This window comes from Oncorhynchus tshawytscha, linkage group LG03, assembly GCF_018296145.1.
Source record: "Oncorhynchus tshawytscha isolate Ot180627B linkage group LG03, Otsh_v2.0, whole genome shotgun sequence".
In the NCBI taxonomy this organism is placed as follows: domain Eukaryota; kingdom Metazoa; phylum Chordata; class Actinopteri; order Salmoniformes; family Salmonidae; genus Oncorhynchus; species Oncorhynchus tshawytscha.
This window is the reverse complement of record NC_056431.1, coordinates 52,061,475-52,079,871: the sequence shown is the minus strand read 5'-3', so window position 1 is coordinate 52,079,871 and position 18,397 is coordinate 52,061,475. Positions and strand designations below refer to the sequence as shown.

The following is an 18,397-nucleotide window of genomic DNA, read 5'->3' as shown; positions in this document are numbered from 1 at the left end:
ACAGGTCCTAGTACCGAGGCATGGGGGGGGACAGCCTTGCTTTTTCAGATGCCTATTGAGTAAATGGCTGTAGAGCAATAATGTAAAGAATAAAAGGAATTGTACCTCCTTGTGAGAGTCTTTGTGTGCCTCCAGGGTCTTCATGATGGTGAGTTCAGCATAGTTCTTGAAGCGGGCTGGTTGGTTTCTCAGGATCTCCTTCAGTACCCGCAGAGCCAGGGCCCGGATGGTGTGCTGTATGGAGGGAAGAGGAAGAACGAGTGTCCATTAAACCTCCAAATATACACATACTGTACAGCCTTCCTGGAGCCATATGCATGCCCACCACACACACCCACAGCCAAACCAAAACCTTTAACCCGTAGCAAGGCTTTCAAGTTAGCAGCTTAATAAACAAGCTATTTGGTGGTACAGCTGCGGTCTAGTTATTCTGTATGCATGTGTTTGACACAATCACTGCAAGTAAAACCTTTGAAATAGCAGTGATCTGCATAATCAGAGCTGCAGGAGTATAGGATCCCTACGTCTTTATCCCCCAGTGTCTCCAGGAGCAGTAGGAGGATGGTCTTGAAGTGTTCGTCCCACACGGCCAGGCTGTCCTCTCGTGTGATCTTCAGCAGCTCCACCAAGGCCCCCTTACGCTCATCCACACGCTCGTTGTGATTGGACAGCTCCTTCAGAAGATCTGCCACAAGGTCTGAGTGGTCCTGGGAACCTGAGGAGAGGACAGAGGGGAGCACTGGGTGAGTGGTATGGCCCATACACCCCTCAGGCATACTTAGCGAGCTAGTATCCCCATGAACACAGCAAAAGTGACAGGAAATCACTCAAGACATTGAAATGGATGGCAATGGAAACAGTAATGAAACACTTCAGAAAGAAAAGAAGAAAAAACAGTCATAGAGTAGTGAGTCTTTACCCGGAGCAAAGCCCTTAGGCAGCACCATCTTGTTCTCACCACTGCTGTCCTGCCGACGGCCTGTAGTGGGAGGGAGGGAGGGAGGGGGAGAGGAGGAAGGTAGATAATCAGGAGGGAGGAGGACTGACTATAGCCAGCAGACTCACTATTCACTGCAGATAGAGGGCTATCCTATTCCCAATGTTTTTCATCAGCCACCATGTAACACTAGAATGAGCTAAACCTATTCTTCCTTTGTGCTGCCAAAACCTGAAGAAGCCACACGTCATGACAATACAGGATGGATCAGAGTTGGTCAACATGGAGGTGGCGTCACAGGGTTAAGGGCCAAGCAGAGGTCAAAGGTGACTCACAGTCTCTGAACTGTTCCACGTCATCGTCGAACACGGCCTCCTTTAGGGCACTCTTGTCGTAGGATGAGGTGATGGTGTCCCCATAGCCGTAGGGGGCGAACTCCCTGGCCCGCGGCCCGGAGAAGGAGCGGGGAGACGGAGTGTTGAGGAGGGAGGTCTTGTTATCCAAGGCCGTACGCCCACCCTCCACCACATCCAGCCCCAAACGGGCATCTGAGCCTGGGGAGGACGCCACACCTTCACGCCCCACCTGAAGAGAGAGAAAGAAAAGAAACATAGTTGTAGTCAGTTTTGAGGTCTTATAGATGACAAGTTTTGATGTAAAAAGAGCTTTATAGATTAATGTGATTGATTGTTACTCATGCATGTGAAAATGGCTATGATAACCAGGGAGGAAGAAACAGATTAGCCTAAATCCTACTCTTGATTTAATAATGAGCTATTTTGTAATGTGCTTCTCGTTGATGTCCCTTTCCTTCCCCAACATCAGTCAGTCAGTCAGTTTAATTTCCAGAGCTGAGGTAATGACTCACAGCATCGTCTCTCTTCCCTCTTGGTTCGTTGAGGTCCTCCTGGCTGCGATAGCTGAAACTCTGGATGGCCTCTGTGACCCCTCGCAGGGAGCTGTATATCTCATCAGAGTTCATGTTCTCTGTGTCATACTCCAACATACTGAGACAGAGGACGACAGGGGTGAGGGGTTATATACAGGGTGGTAAGGACAAAAACAAACACAGAGACAAATACTCATACGAAGAGACTAGTTGTATTAGTCTTATACCATGCAAGGGCTCAGATTCATTGCTGTAGGTAAAATATGTATTTAGGATGCAGCTCTGACCATCGATGATTGGCGTGATGCTATAACTAAGAAGGGAGAGATAACTATCCAGAGAAGACTGGATGCCATAATGTAACAAGAGACTTGAAGCAAGGAATCCCTATTGGGTCGAGCGAAATTGGGAGGACTTCCAGTCCCGCCCCTCCTGGGTCCCCGCCCCCTAGGTGTGTTACCTGGGAGAGTACGCTCTGCGGAGGACCCTGAGGGCGGGGCCAGAGGGGGTGGAGGGAGGCGGAGGAGGATGAGGGGGAGGGGGGTGCTTAGACAGCCCATCGCCACTCCAACACCCACCCCACAACCGACTGTGGCCACAGCACAGCACGGCCACGAGGGAAGGACGGACAGAAGGAGGAGGGAGAGAACGGGGCAAGGTGGGGGCAACAACACAAGGGATCACACACACAGAGAAGAGAGAAAGAAGGAAAAAGAGAGAAAGAAGAAGGGAAGAGTGCAGCAGAGGGAGGAAAAAAGAGAAAAAGAAACTAGTCTGATCTGAGTTGAGGTTAGAGGTAGGCATGCATTAACAAGGGAAGAGTATTAGAATGCATGGTGAAGAAGAACAAGCCATCAACCAGCGCTCCGTGGTTTAGCCATGCATTAGGAGACACAATGACACTATCCCTGTAGACAAAGGTCAGAGAAAAGGGAGGTACGTACCTCGGAGACAGCCCACCATGGGAGCAGTTGGTCGGGGAGGTGAGGGGGCTGGTCCGGCTGGGGGTGTGGCGGGGTGGGGTCCGCCCAATAGTGTTGCTGGGAGAACTCTGAGAAATAGAAAGAGAAAAACAAGTTCATTACTTACAAAAGTTAATATCGAAGATCATGACCAAATGGAATGAAACCATTGGATCACATACAAGTGAATTAAGTAGTCTACCTCAGAAATAGGTTCAAAAGCTCAATCTTTCAAATCACCCCACTAAAATTGACATGGCTGCTAGTGTAAAACACATCTTATATTCCTGGTTGTATTCCTTTACCACGCTGCTGGTGTTGCTGGAGTTCTTGAGGTGGTTGTGGAGCAGCTTGGTGGCCCCGTCCTGGAAGGTCTTGGGCAGGGCCCCCAGCAGCATGGTGAACTCCGGGGTGTTCAGCTCAAACAGAGAAATCAGCACCACCTGGGCCGCCTGGGGGGCAGAGGACAGAGGGACAAACAGTAGTCAATAGTGGGGTTACGGACTACCTGGGGGGGGACAGAGTCAACAGAGGGACGGACTACCTGGGGGCAGAGGACAGTAGTCAATAGTGGGGTTACGGACTACCTGGGGGCAGAGGACAGAGGGACATACAGTAGTCAATAGTGGGGTTACGGACTACCTGGGGGCAGAGGACAGAGGGACATACAGTAGTAAATAGTGGGGTTACGGACTACCTGGGGGCAGAGGACAGAGGGACATACAGTAGTCAATAGTGGGGTTACGGACTACCTGGGGGCAGAGGACAGAGGGACATACAGTAGTCAATAGTGGGGTTACGGACTACCTGGGGGCAGAGGACAGAGGGACATACAGTAGTCAATAGTGGGGTTACGGACTACCTGGGGGCAGAGGGGATAGGTACATACAGTAGGGGGCAGAGGGGATAGGTACATACAGTAGGGGGCAGAGGGGATAGGTACATACAGTAGGGGCAGAGGGGATAGGTACATAGGGGGCAGAGGGGATAGGTACATACAGTAGGTACATACAGGGGGCAGAGGGGATAGGTACATACAGTAGGGGCAGAGGGGATAGGTACATACAGTAGGGGGCAGAGGGGATAGGTACATACAGTAGGTACATACAGGGGCAGAGGGGATAGGTACATACAGTAGGGGGCAGAGGGATAGGGAGGAGCAGAGGGGATAGGGTACATACAGTAGGGGCAGAGGGGATAGGTACATACAGTAGGGGGCAGAGGGGATAGGTACATACAGTAGCAGAGGGGATAGGTACATACAGTAGGGGGCAGAGGGGATAGGTACATACAGTAGGGGGCAGAGGGATAGGTACATACAGTAAGGAGCAGAGGGGATAGGTACATACAGTAGGGGGCAGAGGGGATATACAGTAAGGGCAGAGGGGATAGGTACATACAGTAGGGGGCAGAGGGATAGGCAGAGGGGATAGGTACATACAGTAGAGGGGATAGGCAGAGGGGATAGGTACATACAGTAAGGAGCAGAGGGGATAGGTACATACAGTAAGGGGCAGAGGGGATAGGTACATACAGTAGGGGGCAGAGGGGATAGGTACATACAGTAAGGAGCAGAGGGGATAGGTACATACAGTAAGGAGCAGGGGATAGGTACATACAGTAGGGGCAGAGGGGATAGGTACATACAGGTAGGGGCAGAGGGGATAGGTACATACAGTAGGGGGCAGAGGGGATAGGTACATACAGGACAGGGGGGGCAGAGGGGATAGGTACATACAGTAGGGGGTACATACAGCAGAGGGGATAGGTACATACAGTAAGGGGCAGAGGGGATAGGTACAGCAGAGGGGGATAAGTACACATACAGTAGGGGCAGAGGGGATAGGTACATACAGTAGGGGCAGAGGGGATAGGTACATACAGGGGATAGGTACATACAGTAGGGGGCAGAGGGATAGGTACATACAGTAGGGCAGAGGGATAGGTACATACAGTAGGGGGCAGAGGGGATAGGTACATACAGGGGGCAGAGGGGATAGGTACATACAGTAGGGGCAGAGGGGATAGGTACATACAGTAGGGGGCAGAGGGGATAGGTACATACAGTAGGGGCAGAGGGGATACAGTACATACAGAGGGGGTACAGAGGGGATAGGTACATACAGTAGGGGGCAGAGGGGATAGGTACATACAGTAGGGGGCAGAGGGGATAGGTACATACAGTAGGGGGCAGAGGGGATAGGTACATACAGTAGGGGCAGAGGGATAGGTAGGGGGCAGAGGGGATAGGTACATACAGTAGGGGCAGAGGGGATAGGTACATACAGTAGGGGCAGAGGGGATAGGTACATACAGAGGGGATAGGTACATACAGTAGGGGGCAGAGGGGATAGGTACATACAGTAGGGGGCAGAGGGGATAGGGTACATACAGTAGGGGCAGAGGGATAGGTACATACAGTAGGGGGCAGAGGGGATAGGTACATACAGTAAGGGCAGGGGATAGGTACATACAGGGGCAGAGGGGATAGGTACATACAGTAAGGAGCAGAGGGGATAGGTACATACAGTAAGGGCAGAGGGGATAGGTACATACATAGGGGGCAGAGGGGATAGGTACATACAGTAGGGGCAGAGGGGATAGGTACATACAGTAGGGAGCAGAGGGATAGGTACATACAGTAAGGAGCAGAGGGGATAGGTACATACAGTAGGGGGCAGAGGGGATAGGTACATACAGTAAGGCAGAGGGGATAGGTACATACAGTAGGGGCAGAGGGGATAGGTACATAGGGGCAGTACATACAGTAGGGGCAGAGGGGATAGGTACATACAGTAGGGGCAGAGGGGATAGGTACATACAGTAGGGGGCAGAGGGGATAGGTACATACAGTACATACAGTAAGGGGCAGAGGGGATAGGCAGTAAGGAGCAGAGGGGATAGGTACATACAGTAGGGGGCAGAGGGGGGATAGGGATAGGTACATACAGTACAGTAGGGGGCAGAGGGGATAGGTACATACAGTACAGAATAGTACATACAGGGGCAGAGGGGATAGGTACATACAGTACATACAGTAAGGAGCAGAGGGGATAGGTACATACAGTAGGGAGCAGAGGGGATAGGTACATACAGTAGGGGGCAGAGGGGATAGGTACATACAGGATAGGGGGCAGAGGGGATAGGTACATACAGTAGGGGGCAGAGGGGATAGGTACATACAGTAGGGGGCAGAGGGGATAGGTACATACAGCAGCAGAGGGATAAGGTACATACAGTAGGGGGCAGAGGGGATAGGTACATACAGCAGAGGGGGGGCAGCAGGGGATAGGTACATACAGTAGGGGCAGAGGGGATAGGCAGTAGGGGAGCAGGGATAGGTACATACAGTAGAGGATAGGCAGAGGGGATAGGTACATACAGTAGGGGAAGAGCAGAGGGGATAGGTACATACAGTAGGGGGCAGAGGGGACAGATACAGGGAGCAGAGGGGATAGGTACATACAGTAGGGGCAGAGGGGATAGGTACATACAGTAGGGGCAGAGGGGGATAGGTACATACAGTAGGGGGCAGAGGGGATAGGTACATACAGTAGGGGGCAGAGGGGTACATACAGCAGAGGGGTACATACACAGTAGGGGGCAGAGGGGATAGGTACATACAGTAGGGGGCAGAGGGGATAGGTACAGTACAGTAGGGGGCAGAGGAGGGGATAGGTACATACAGTAGGGGGCAGAGGGGATAGGTACATACAGTAGGGGGCAGAGGGGGGATAGGTACATACAGTAGGTACATACAGTAGGGGGCAGAGGGGATAGGTACATACAGGAGGGGGCAGAGGGGGGCAGGGGGCAGGGGATAGGTACATACAGGACGGGGCAGAGGGGATAGGTACATACAGTAGGGGGCAGAGGGGATAGGTACATACAGTAGGGGGCAGAGGGGATAGGTACATACAGTAGGGGGCAGAGGGGATAGGTACATACAGTAGGGAGCAGAGGGGATAGTTACAGTAAACAGTGTGTTAGGTGGGCTTCCTTTGGGATGTAGGGCACAGACATAATAGTCAATAGTGGCTTATGTATTTATGTATTCCTACAGGGAAGCCCTATAGGGAAGCCCTACAGGGAAGCCCTTCGCTCCACTAAGAGCTACGTCTGTTGTCAGGTATCCCTACCAGTGGGAGGCTTGGAACACAGTGAGTAGTGTTATATGCTGACTAAAACAGTACTGAGTAACCGTTAGTCACTTTATCAAACACGTTTTTGCAACTATTGCTGTAATATAGTCCATTATATGTTGCGGTAAGAGACATCATGCTTCTAGCGGGTCAGATATTGCTTCCAACTAGGACTGAGACATTCCCTTAATAAGCACAATGTTAAATGATTCATTCTACTACAAACGACCATGTTAGCATGCATATGGACAGGGTGTTAATGTGGTTCAGAACAGACAAATGTGTTTGGCACAGAGAACAGAAGACGAAAAAACAGCAGTCAAGTTTTCACATTGTTATTTAGCAACGACATCAGCCGGTAGAACTCTCACTTCAAAAACACAAAGCAACAATCCATTCTCACAGTCCTTACATAAATACTGTTTAGTGTTGTAGTAGTGTTTTGTTGGCCAACAAAAGTATTTTCACTCTCAAACCAGTCCATTTATCCACAATCAAAGTCGCAAGGCATAGCTACTGCAGGTTAGAGCGAGCGATAGAAAGGGCTAGAGAGGGTAAAGATGAGGTGGGAGAGGCCACACTTGAGATCGTTTCCCACTCGTTGAGGGAGTTTGGTGTCGGTGCGGCTCGGCGGGCGGAGCGTGCTTGGCATTGGACAGTGATTGGTTGATGAGCCACTACCTGCTTACACCTCTCTTCCAGGTGCCCCTCCAGTAAGGCTGCAGTACCGGACCTGCCTGATAGCTCCTCCACCACCCAGTTATGAAGGGTCTGGGGCACAGTGGCAGGGGGGTAGAATTATGGGTATTGTAGTTTTGACAAAGGAAAGCAGATGTTTATAGTAGTACACTACTATAAACCTAGACGTGGTTATAGCTGTATGCCGGGTCCTCCTGTGGGATGCAGTTAAGGTATATAAAGTTTGTTTCTATTATAAAACAATAAAAAGCATTAAAAATATATATATTTCCCCCACCGTCAAAGGTCATTTTGAGTCTCCCTGTTTTTAGTACCCTACTGCGTGAGATACGCCTTGTGTTAAAACACTAGCTAGTTGAGGACTTAATTTGGAACGTCCTGCCTCAGCACAGGGAGATAGTGTTTGCTAAGGTCATTCCTGGTGGCACATGGCATCATTGACAACCGCTTAGAACATCAACCAATACAAACAAAGGAGGTGAAACCCACTGGGTGGATAGCTACAGTACATAACTAGATCTTAATATCGATAACATTGAAAAACTATATATGATAAAAAAAACAGTTCAAGCTGAATTTGTTTGAGGAAGTAGGCTAATCCAGCTGCTGTACTATTAGCAGTGCAGTATTCGCATGGCTTTCTGCCTGGACAGCATGTGGTTCAGCTAGTCCTTATAGAGCAGACCATAGGGACTACAGCACCTATTGCAGCAGATACCTACATTAAGTAGTAGTTCCTACTTCCCACTGAGACATACCTTCCTGACATCAGAGCTCTTGGGTTCTGTGGTCCACGTAATGATGCGAGATACAGCCAGTCGCGTTTCACTGGAGTTGACAAAGTCTGTAGGATCCATCTGTCTTCCCAGTGACTCTATGTACTTCAGGATGGCTACCTTCACCTGTGTGATACACACATGGTTTAGTTCCACGATACACACATGGTTTAGTTCCACGATACACACAGGCATTTAGCAAGTTTACTTTTAAAATGTTTGACAATATCACCATTGTACTGTAGTTACTGGCATATGAAATCTTAAATTGTTAGACCCAGAGCCAAACCCCCAAAACAAACAGGGAATGATCTAGTTATGTGACCTTCTCTGCATACTGTACCTTGAGGTTGGGTGTCTGTGTCTGATCCACAATGAATCTCATCAGGATGTTAAACTGCTGATCAAACGGAAAAGACTCCCTGAGAAGAACAAAACAGAAAACAATATTAGTTACTAAATTAAATGAGTGAAATTATACTCAAAATGGTATTTTCACACAACTGAACCAAAAACAGCTGTAATGAGCTGGCCTAGTTACAAATCCACCATAGTCACTAGAACAGTGCTGAAAAGGACTGTAAAAAAGAAAATATCCAAGTCAACACAGTTTGGTTTGGGTCGGCATGATAGTGTAAAAATGGTTTGAGATGTTATCGAAGGGGGGATTTAGAGATCCATACCTGGTGATGTCCAGAGCCTTCTGAACCTTGGCCTGGACAGACCCCAGCAGGTCAGCTCCCATCTTCTTCAGTAGCTGGGTGAGCAGGACGAACAGCCAGTCCTGCAGGTCCTCTCTGTGCACCAGGATAAAGTCTACCAGAGTCTCTAGAAACATACTGAACACCTGAGGAACACACACACACACACACACACACACACACACACACACACACACACACAGCTACCATCAACAACTGACAACATATCATCTTTATAAGTAACAACACAGGCAATAAGTGTCTGTATAGTAGAAAACTGAGATTAAAAACACACACTTACTCTCTGTTGTTAAAATCCACACCAAAGCAGGCCATGCAACAAAACACACTCAATTAGTTTTCAGACAAATCACTGCTAAGCAATGGGTTTTTGGATTTCAAAAGTAAAAGCTATGAGTGAGTATCATTGTATTGATATGAAACGCTCATACAGCTGAACATCCTGTCACCTACCTTGCTGTGTGGATCTGCAAACATCCTGGTGAAGATTTCACAGAGTCTCTTCAGCTCCACCCGGCTGCAACACACAACAGCATCCGCCAGCACACATCAATAAACATAGGCACACACAGACATCAGAGAGGCTTGACGTAAAGCGCCTTCTTCAGGATACAGAATGTTGGTGGCCTGACAGGGAAACTAAAAGAGAGCCGACAATGAAACTGCTTTGTCTGAAATTAATCTTTAACTGCACCATCTGACAGGAGGCTTTATACCTGCAGGCTGCTCACAAAGTAATTTCTTCCCCAATTAAGGAAAGCTATAAAAAGAAACCCATCGCAGGACCCTTGAGCTGCTCGCCTCTTCAAAAGTTGGACATTTTCAAAAAGGAAATGACCATGAAATATGAACGAACACAGCAGGCACAACACTCTAAACACAAACTATACCTTCTCCAAACTCTACATTATAAACACAAACCCTTACTTTATCCTTATAGATTCCTTTTTAAAAAGGTCCACACCCCCCCCCCCAGCCCTGGGCTGACCTGAGTATTCTTTGACTCTTCAGCAGGTTCTGCAGTCCCAGCAGTCCCTCCTTCCTCTCAGACCAGTTGGAGCTGGCACAGTGGTTGAGTACCTCTGCCACATCCTCTGTCTGACGCAGGTAGTGAGGGATACCTAGATAACGACAATATATACAATTTAGCAGACGCTGTTATCCAACGTGAGTACGTACATTTTAGCATATGTACATCTAGTGGGAATCGAACCACTACCTTTGTGTTGCTAGTGCCACGTTCTTACCAACTAACACCGGACCACATACCTCCGTTCCGGGAGCCGTACGACCGTTCCGAGCAGGCGCTGGACGCATCACTGTTAGCGTCATCGTCAGAGTAGATACCAGGAGACTCATAGCGCCGCCTCATAGGCTTCCGCTGTTGGGAGGGATGGGTTAATGGTGAGTTCACAGGTCATAGGAACAGGAGAAAAGTGGGACAAAACTCTGTAGGAAAAACTTGGTCACTCAAACTCAGCCATGATGTAGGATTTGATGAGCTACGATGCACAATGAATGAGGTATTGCCATGCAATTTGTTCCAACTGTTGATTTATCATGATTGATGATGGACATGCAATGAGATTATTAAATTGTGTTATAAGAATGCATACTGTTAATCATAATATGGGAGATTTTATTGAATAATATATCAAATCTGCCAGTTAAGGCCTAAGGGCAACATTTAGTGATAATATTTTGCATGTATAATCTCTGTTGATTAGTGAATAGAATGAATATACAAACGGTACACAAATTGGACAATTACCTTATTTCTGGAGTCTCCTAATAGCTGAAGATAACCAATGAGGAAAGAAGAAAAGAGGTGAACTGTCAAGAAGGGAAAACATGAGTGCAGTCCTGCTGGTGAGTAAGAGAAGCCATTTTAAAATGTTTTTCTCTACACTTTAGCAATGTTGAATTACTTGCAGTCTAAATTTATCCCCTATATACAGTGGGCTCCAAAATGATTGGCACCCCCCTGACTGGCAATACACAAACAATACTTAAAAAAAATATAAACAATATAATTATAGAGATAAACTCAAAATACCAACATGTGAGAAATACTATACCGTTTTAATGTTTCAATGGAACCCACCAAATCATACTAAATACATTTCACCAAAATCAAGGTTTCATAATTATTGGCACTCCTCATTTAGTACTTAGTGCCACCACCTCTGGCAAGGACAACAGCATGGTCTTTTCCTGTAATGTTTGACAAAGTTAAGGAACACATTTGGAGGGATTTTGGACCATTCCTCTACGCAGATCCTTCACATTCTTGGGTTTGCGCTTATCAACTGCCCTCTTCAACTCCGCCCACAGGTTTTCGACTGGATTGAGGTCCGGCAACTGAGATGACCATGGCAGAACATTGATTTTGTTGTCACAGAACCATTTCTGTGTGGATCTTGAGGTATGTTTTGTGTCATTGTCTTGTTGGAAAGTCCACATACGGCCAAGATCCAGCCTTCTGGCAGAGGCAACCAGATTGTCAGCAAAAATTGCCTGGTACTTGGTGGAATTCATTATGCCATCAGTCTTAACCAGTGCCCCTGGACCTCTGGAATTAAAACAGCCCCAAAACATCACTGACCCACCACCATATATCACCATGGGTATGAGGTGCCTCTCCTTGTATGCATCTCTGTTTCGATGCCAAACATGCCGATGCTGTATCTGACCAAAACGTTACATTTTGGTCTCATCTGAACAGAGCACATTCCAATCATAATTTAAATGACGTTTGGCAAACTCCAAGCGCTTGCATCTGTGTCTCGGGGTCATTAAGGGCTTTCTTCTGGCAACCCTTCCAAAGAGCCTGTGGTGGTGTCTGATAGTGTTATGTCTGACAGTGCTTTTTTAAATCTGGTGATTTAAGACGCCACCAAGGCCAGCAATTATTTCACAGTGATTCTTGGGGATTTTGTAGCATTTCTCTCACGATCCTCCTCCCTATCCTGGGGGGCAAAATGCATTTGCGTCTTCTACCCGTGAGGTTTTCAACTGTCCCATATCTTTTTAATTTTTAAATAATTGCCCCGACTTTGCTCAGTGTTATATTCAATAGTTTGTGGATCTTCTTGTAGCCATTACCATATTTATGAAGGTCTACGACCACCTGTCCCTTTTGAACTGACAGTTATTTTCTTGATGGTGTTGGATGACAAAGGGATATTGCATGCCTGTTACCTCATTTTTATACCCTAGTGAAACAGGAAGTGATGTAATGGCTCAATATAGTTCCATAACACTTAGATGCACTTAAATAAGTGGAATTTAATTCCTGGTTTAATTTTGGTATTGTTATTTACAATAATCTTTAAGGGTGCCATTCATTGTGAAACCTTGATTTGGAAGACAATGATTTTTAATTAAATCAATAAATTATTTTGTTGGTTTCCATTGAAACATAATAAAGTACAGTATTTTTCACATGTTGGTATTTTGAGTTTCTCTCTATAGTTATATTTTTTTAAGTATTGTTTGTGCATTGCCAGTCATGGGTGCCAGTAATTTTGGAGCCCACTGTATATTCTGATAGTCATACACAAACACAAGCACTCTTGATGATTTCATGTCATTACATTTGACTTCTTAATGCAGTTATTTTCTGCCAAATGCAAAACAGGCAAAACCTCCTGGGTGTCCCTCGGCCATTAACTGTCACTCTATCTTGAGACAAACGGTAGTGATGTCCTTCAGAACTGGCAACTAGTAAGAGTTGATTGGTGACTTACCAGTGCGTCAGCCACAGCAGCCTCCACCTCAGTGCCAGTGTTGAGGACTCTCATGGCGTTCACCGAGGCAGAAATGCGGGCCTGGTGGATCAAACCAAATCGGTCTGGGGGAGGGAAGAGAGGGGAGGGGGGTAGAGGAAACAGAGGAGAAAGCCATTGGAATTGCTGTCAGGGACTTACGTCAGAATACGGTAATCAAATCTCAGGTAAGATATGATGGGGTTTACAGGGCAAAGAAATTAAAGAGTTTGGCATGAAAACACCAAAAGGCTTGGAAATTAAAAACACCAAAAGGCTTGGAAATGAAAAACACCAAAAAGCTTGGAAATGAAAAACACCAAAAAGTTTGACTGATAAATGAAAAACATTATGCTGAAATAAAGATGAAGAGGCACCAACCACCAACAGAAATCACCACAGAATGACTGGTTTGAAACACCTCATGAAAAATGAAGAAAAAATAACCCCACTGACACTTGCAGACGGGAAAATAAAACAAATCTCATATGAGATACTTTATTGTATTAAGTACAAATACATTATACAACGTCCAAAAAGTCAATAACAAGGAGAAAATGATATAGGTGGGGATATCAAGATTACGCAGTATGAAACACAAGCATTTTAAAATAAAATCACAAAACACATTGAAGCAGATGACCACAGCACATAATATGAAAAATCTTCTTGTCAATTAAAAGAAAAGACCATTACAAGCTTGAAAAGTTGGAATAAATGTTGCCTCAGGGAGGGCACAGCAGGGTGGGCACAGCAGGGTGGGCACAGCAGGGTGGGCACAGCAGGGTGGGCACAGCCCTCACAGTACTATGTATGGACACATGCTGGCATAGTCACTAATATGGGGGATGGAGAAAGGGGTGGGGCATGCAGGTCACCTGACTGGCTGTGGGGGTCAGCCGTGGATAAGGCGCTGGTAGAGCGGGAGGTACGTCGGGAGGCTGCAAGGGACAGGACGGGTGAGTGACACCAGTGGGGTTAGTGACACATACACGACAGGTACCGTCCTCTGTAGATGACTAAGGCTCAGCGCCTGGCTGCATTCAGCTACTATAGCTATGACCAACCAGCCAAACAGGGGGTGCTTATATTTGTCCTGTTTCACAAATGTACAAGTGTGTGTTGTGAAATGGAAGGGTGTTTTTTTGCATATCCCACGGCGACCCAGGAGCAATTCGGGTTAAGTGCCTTGCTCAAGGGCAGATTTAATCTAGTCAGCTCAGGGATTCAAACTAGCAACCTTTCGGTTACTGGCCCAATGCTCTAACTGCTAGGCTTCCTGCTGCCCACATCTACAACAGTCATAGGGTAGGAGGGGTATCCCTCACGCATCCCGCTTTGTCACACAATTTTGTTGCTTTTTCCCCCTCTGTCTCCCATGACAAAGCAGTGACAAAGTTGTGTCATTTCCTGTGATGTGACAGCAACACAGGAAAGAGCGGAGAAGCAGGTCAGCTATGGACATTGAATACGATGATGCATACAGTAAACTGTTTACTGTAGTCACTGCCTTTTTTCTCTGCCTCTTGATTTAGATTTATTATGAGATATGTACGATAAATGATTGGGCCTAAGTGATTGGAGAAAAAATGGTGATCTTTTGGTGGTAATTTATTACACATTCAAAGACACAGAAACTTATTCATATAGGATAACATTTGGAGCATTCCCAACAAAACAGACAGAAGACAGTGCAATGATTATATTCCAGAACCTTTCAGAGGGTTAGTGCATGCAGACTAGATCAGAACAGGCAAAAGGAGAGGTCTATACCCCTTAGAAGATCCCACTCGAGAACAATCTAGATGTCCTGGGGTGTAGAGAGGCTGGAACAGAGAGTAGGGGTCTAGAGGAGGGGGACTAAGAGACTGAGGGGTGTGTACTAGTGGGCCTTGCTGCTTCCAAGAGGCTTCCTGGTGTCCGGTTGGTTGTGGTACTCACCAAGAGGCTTGAAGCCCCGAGCAGGGCTGGTGTCTCGGCTGCTTTCCCTAGATGTGTCCCTGCTGCAGCCCTGACTCATGCTGGGCCGGGGGATACGGCTCCTTGCTAGCGTGTTGTAAGAGGAGAGAGGAGTACCAGGAACAAGAGCTTTACCACACAGCCTGGCTGTCAGTAGGACGGTAGAACACAGGTTTGGGGTTAGTGAGGTGAGGCCTGGGGTGGGGCTGGGGTTGGAGACTTGGGGGAGAGTGGGGTGAGGGGTAGGAGGACTCTGGGGCGTGGTGCTGGGTTGGAGTATGCTGAACATCAGGTTAGATTTTAAACACCTACGTTAGCGCAAGTCAGTTTAGATTATTTTTCCTTATTTCACGACAAGGTTTAGTTGGTCTGTGAAAAGACTTTTGGTATGACCGTAGCTTACAACAGATACAGAGTTAACATACAAAACAAAAACAAAAAAGATAAACAACAACAAATAAAACATTTTTAAGAGGGTATAAAAAGATACGGTCAAATCGCCAAAGAAAATAAAAGACAAACAGTTAAATTCAGTTGTCATAAAAATACAAAACATATGATGAAAAAAGACAACAAGAAGAAAACCAACTACATATCAATGGAAAACTTTCATTGCAACATGTAATTGATCATTGTGTGGACAGATAGAAAAAAAGGCACCCTTCCCCCAGACGATGGTATTGTTCACAACAGACTGACAGACAGACAAGAGGGTGACCTCAGACAGCACGCTGATAACAAGCCAAGATGGAGAGAGCTGGTTGGTCAGCCCTGGCATTGAAGAAATACACAGACCAATCACAGCGATAGGACAGAGTCAGAGAAGAGCCAGTGACTCAGACTGACTGGAAGGACATAAGCTGGGCTGCTGATGACCAGGCTAGCCCTACAGAGGCTCATCCACTTTCCTGAAAGAGGCGGCACAACCCCATTGATGTGACACGCCTGGAAGATGCTAACAAACACAACCAAGATGAGACCCTCCCAAAACACAGTTCTACTTAGCTGCTAACCTAGACAGAGAGTTACAGTTATATAACTCTTACCATTCACCCTCTACAAGGGGCCTTTGACTTTGGCTATTCAGCATTTTTTCATCCATTATTTGAGTGCAAAAGGTCCATTGGTACTTCATAATAGTAATATGGGGGTCCCTTGTTCAAGGCTTATCTTCTGTGTTTGTGTTTCCTTGTTTTGTGTTTATGACCAGGAAACCTAGATCATGTATAGATCATGTATACAGTACACTCTTGGTGTGCTGTATATACTGTTATCACTAGATAGAAAAAGTGTGCAATGAGGACATTGGGCATATATATCATTGGTGTGGTATTATTTATCAAGCATTTCACTACACCCGCAATAACATCTACTAAATATGTGTATGTGACTCATAAAATGTCATTTGATCAGCATGTGCTGTATGCTATGCATGTGCTGTATGCTATGCATGTGCTGTATGCTATGCATGTGCTGTATGCTATGCATGTGCTGTATGCTATGCATGTGCTGTATGCTATGCATGTGCATCCGGTGTGTAGGTTATATAACACAGTGTTTATTAAAGCAGTTACTTAGTTACTATGTGCGTTGTTAGCAAATGACAAATGTATTTTTCCTAGTGTATAGAGTGCATGAATGCCCTATGTTGGGTTTACTTGCATGATGCTGATATTGTGATATAACTGTCCCTTACCTAGGCCCAGCCTGTTGGGAGAGGAATCTCTACTGCAGCCCTGGCTGCGGGGGACCTTGCTCCTCTTGTCTGCAGGGGTGCTGGAGGCTGAGGGGGGCCTGCTGATCCTCCCGTACCCAGACGAGTGGCCCAGCAGCTTGCCAGGGGAACTGGAGCGACTGCCAGCTGCAGCAAGGATAACACACAGGACCCACAGTCAGAGAGAGTGGGACATTCCACCCTTTCAGACAAGATATGATGGGTCACAGCGAGTGACGCACCTCTCCATGGCATGCTGGGAAGGTTCTGTCACGGCTCAAAGCTGAACTCCCTCATGCTCTGCCTCCCTCTTTCTGGGGATGTTTCATTACTTCAATGTTTCTAAAGGCATATGTTGCTTTTATTGTGGTAATAACACCTAGCAGACACTTATCTAAAGTACAGTACAGTGAGTCCATAATATGTGTATGTGATCCCAGTGAGAATTGAACCCACGACCTTGGCTTTGCTAGCGCCACACTCTTACCAACTGTGCACATACAATGTGTTTAGAGTGCTTTGGGACAATGATATTCTCTGTATATCCTACAAGGCGGATAACATAGGCATGGGGTTTCAGCTTTGATGAGATAAATAGTGACAGACAAACAGATAATTAACAGTTGCAGGACAAACAAGATGGGGTTAAATCCAGTTTGTAACTGGGCTTTGGGAAAACAAACCAGTGATTACAACAACAACAACAACAGTTCAGAGGACATAGACAACCACCAATATTAACGACATTGGACAACAACCAATATAAACAACATTGGACGAAAACCAATATTAACAACCAAAATTAACAATCAACAATTTAAGATAATAAGGCAATGCGGAAGGAACCACGTATTCGACAATGCAAACGCCAAACAGCTTGTGAGACTATAAAAAAAATGAATTATAATACAGACACTTGAGTTGAATGGAGCATGCTGGTATGACGTGATGAATCTAAAAACTAGAAGAATGAGTTGATTGACATGCAGAGATCTGCAGAGGATGAAGGGGCGGGACTAAGAACTGGACGCTTTACTCTGATTGGATGAAGTCCGGGCCTTACCACCCCCAGTGGGGTTAGCAGATCTGGATCCTGTGGTTGTTATGGTAGCGAGCGGCAGAACAGGACGTGAAAATAAAAACGGTCAATGTGACAGGAAGTAGTGTTTACCCAGCATGCACTGGGTCAGATGTTAACTGTGCATGTCATGTTACACGTGCAATAATCATTGAAGCCCCTCAAGTCTTCACAGACACAGAGAGAGAAAAAACACACACAAGACACAAATACATCTTGTGGGCTCAGTAATAACAGTGGCTCCAAGTTCCTTCAGGATGCTGAAGTACATGAGGTAAAACATCACACAGACTGACGAGAGAAACTGAAGGAGAACCTAGTATGACCTCACAGCAGGCAGGTTAAATGTCATACTGAGGGTTTACATGAAAGAGACTGGAGATGACAATGTGGACTGGCTTCCCTGAGTTCAGACAGAGTGCAGTGAGCGAGAAATTTTGCTGACAATGTCTGCGTGTGTGTATACTCACGCTGGGACTGGGACATCATTTTGGCTCGGCTGCGCCCCCTGCTGTCAGTCACAGTAGCGCTGGCTCCGACAGCATTGCCGGAGCTTGTTCTCCTCGTACGCACACGGCCTGGAGACAACAACACACACACAGGGAGAGATGGACACACACACAGGGAGAGATGGACAAACACACAGGGAGTTAGTGAGAGAGTTGAAGACACTACACTACAAATTATACTGTATCCAGGAAGCTGTTCACTACAACACAAAACACTGAAAGAAACTACTATAAACAGATGGT

At 46.5% G+C, this 18,397-nt stretch overlaps 1 protein-coding gene across 28 annotated transcripts in view; it reads right to left on the bottom strand.

Annotated features, from left to right (window-relative positions):
- clasp1a (cytoplasmic linker associated protein 1a) overlaps positions 1-18,397 on the bottom strand; it is a 98,280-nt gene that overhangs the window by 3,266 nt on the left and 76,617 nt on the right. For 4 of the 28 annotated variants that reach the window (XM_042319552.1, XM_042319557.1, XM_042319554.1 and 1 more), the window contains 23 exons: positions 18,116-18,223; positions 17,604-17,660; positions 16,550-16,714; positions 14,836-15,000; positions 13,773-13,835; positions 12,877-12,980; positions 10,899-10,922; positions 10,397-10,508; positions 10,116-10,248; positions 9,581-9,644; positions 9,408-9,410; positions 9,089-9,252; positions 8,749-8,827; positions 8,388-8,531; positions 7,612-7,701; positions 3,094-3,240; positions 2,771-2,877; positions 2,287-2,415; positions 1,806-1,944; positions 1,273-1,522; positions 920-979; positions 525-715; positions 106-234 (listed from right to left, as the gene is read on the bottom strand). In XM_042319552.1, coding sequence (XP_042175486.1) covers positions 106-234; positions 525-715; positions 920-979; positions 1,273-1,522; positions 1,806-1,944; positions 2,287-2,415; positions 2,771-2,877; positions 3,094-3,240; positions 7,612-7,701; positions 8,388-8,531; positions 8,749-8,827; positions 9,089-9,252; positions 9,408-9,410; positions 9,581-9,644; positions 10,116-10,248; positions 10,397-10,508; positions 10,899-10,922; positions 12,877-12,980; positions 13,773-13,835; positions 14,836-15,000; positions 16,550-16,714; positions 17,604-17,660; positions 18,116-18,223 — 2,627 coding nt within the window. The remainder of the gene's footprint in view (positions 1-105; positions 235-524; positions 716-919; positions 980-1,272; positions 1,523-1,805; positions 1,945-2,286; positions 2,416-2,770; positions 2,878-3,093; positions 3,241-7,611; positions 7,702-8,387; positions 8,532-8,748; positions 8,828-9,088; positions 9,253-9,407; positions 9,411-9,580; positions 9,645-10,115; positions 10,249-10,396; positions 10,509-10,898; positions 10,923-12,876; positions 12,981-13,772; positions 13,836-14,835; positions 15,001-16,549; positions 16,715-17,603; positions 17,661-18,115; positions 18,224-18,397) is intronic. The other 24 variants (XM_042319558.1, XM_042319580.1, XM_042319628.1 and 21 more) reach the window with 22 other exon arrangements.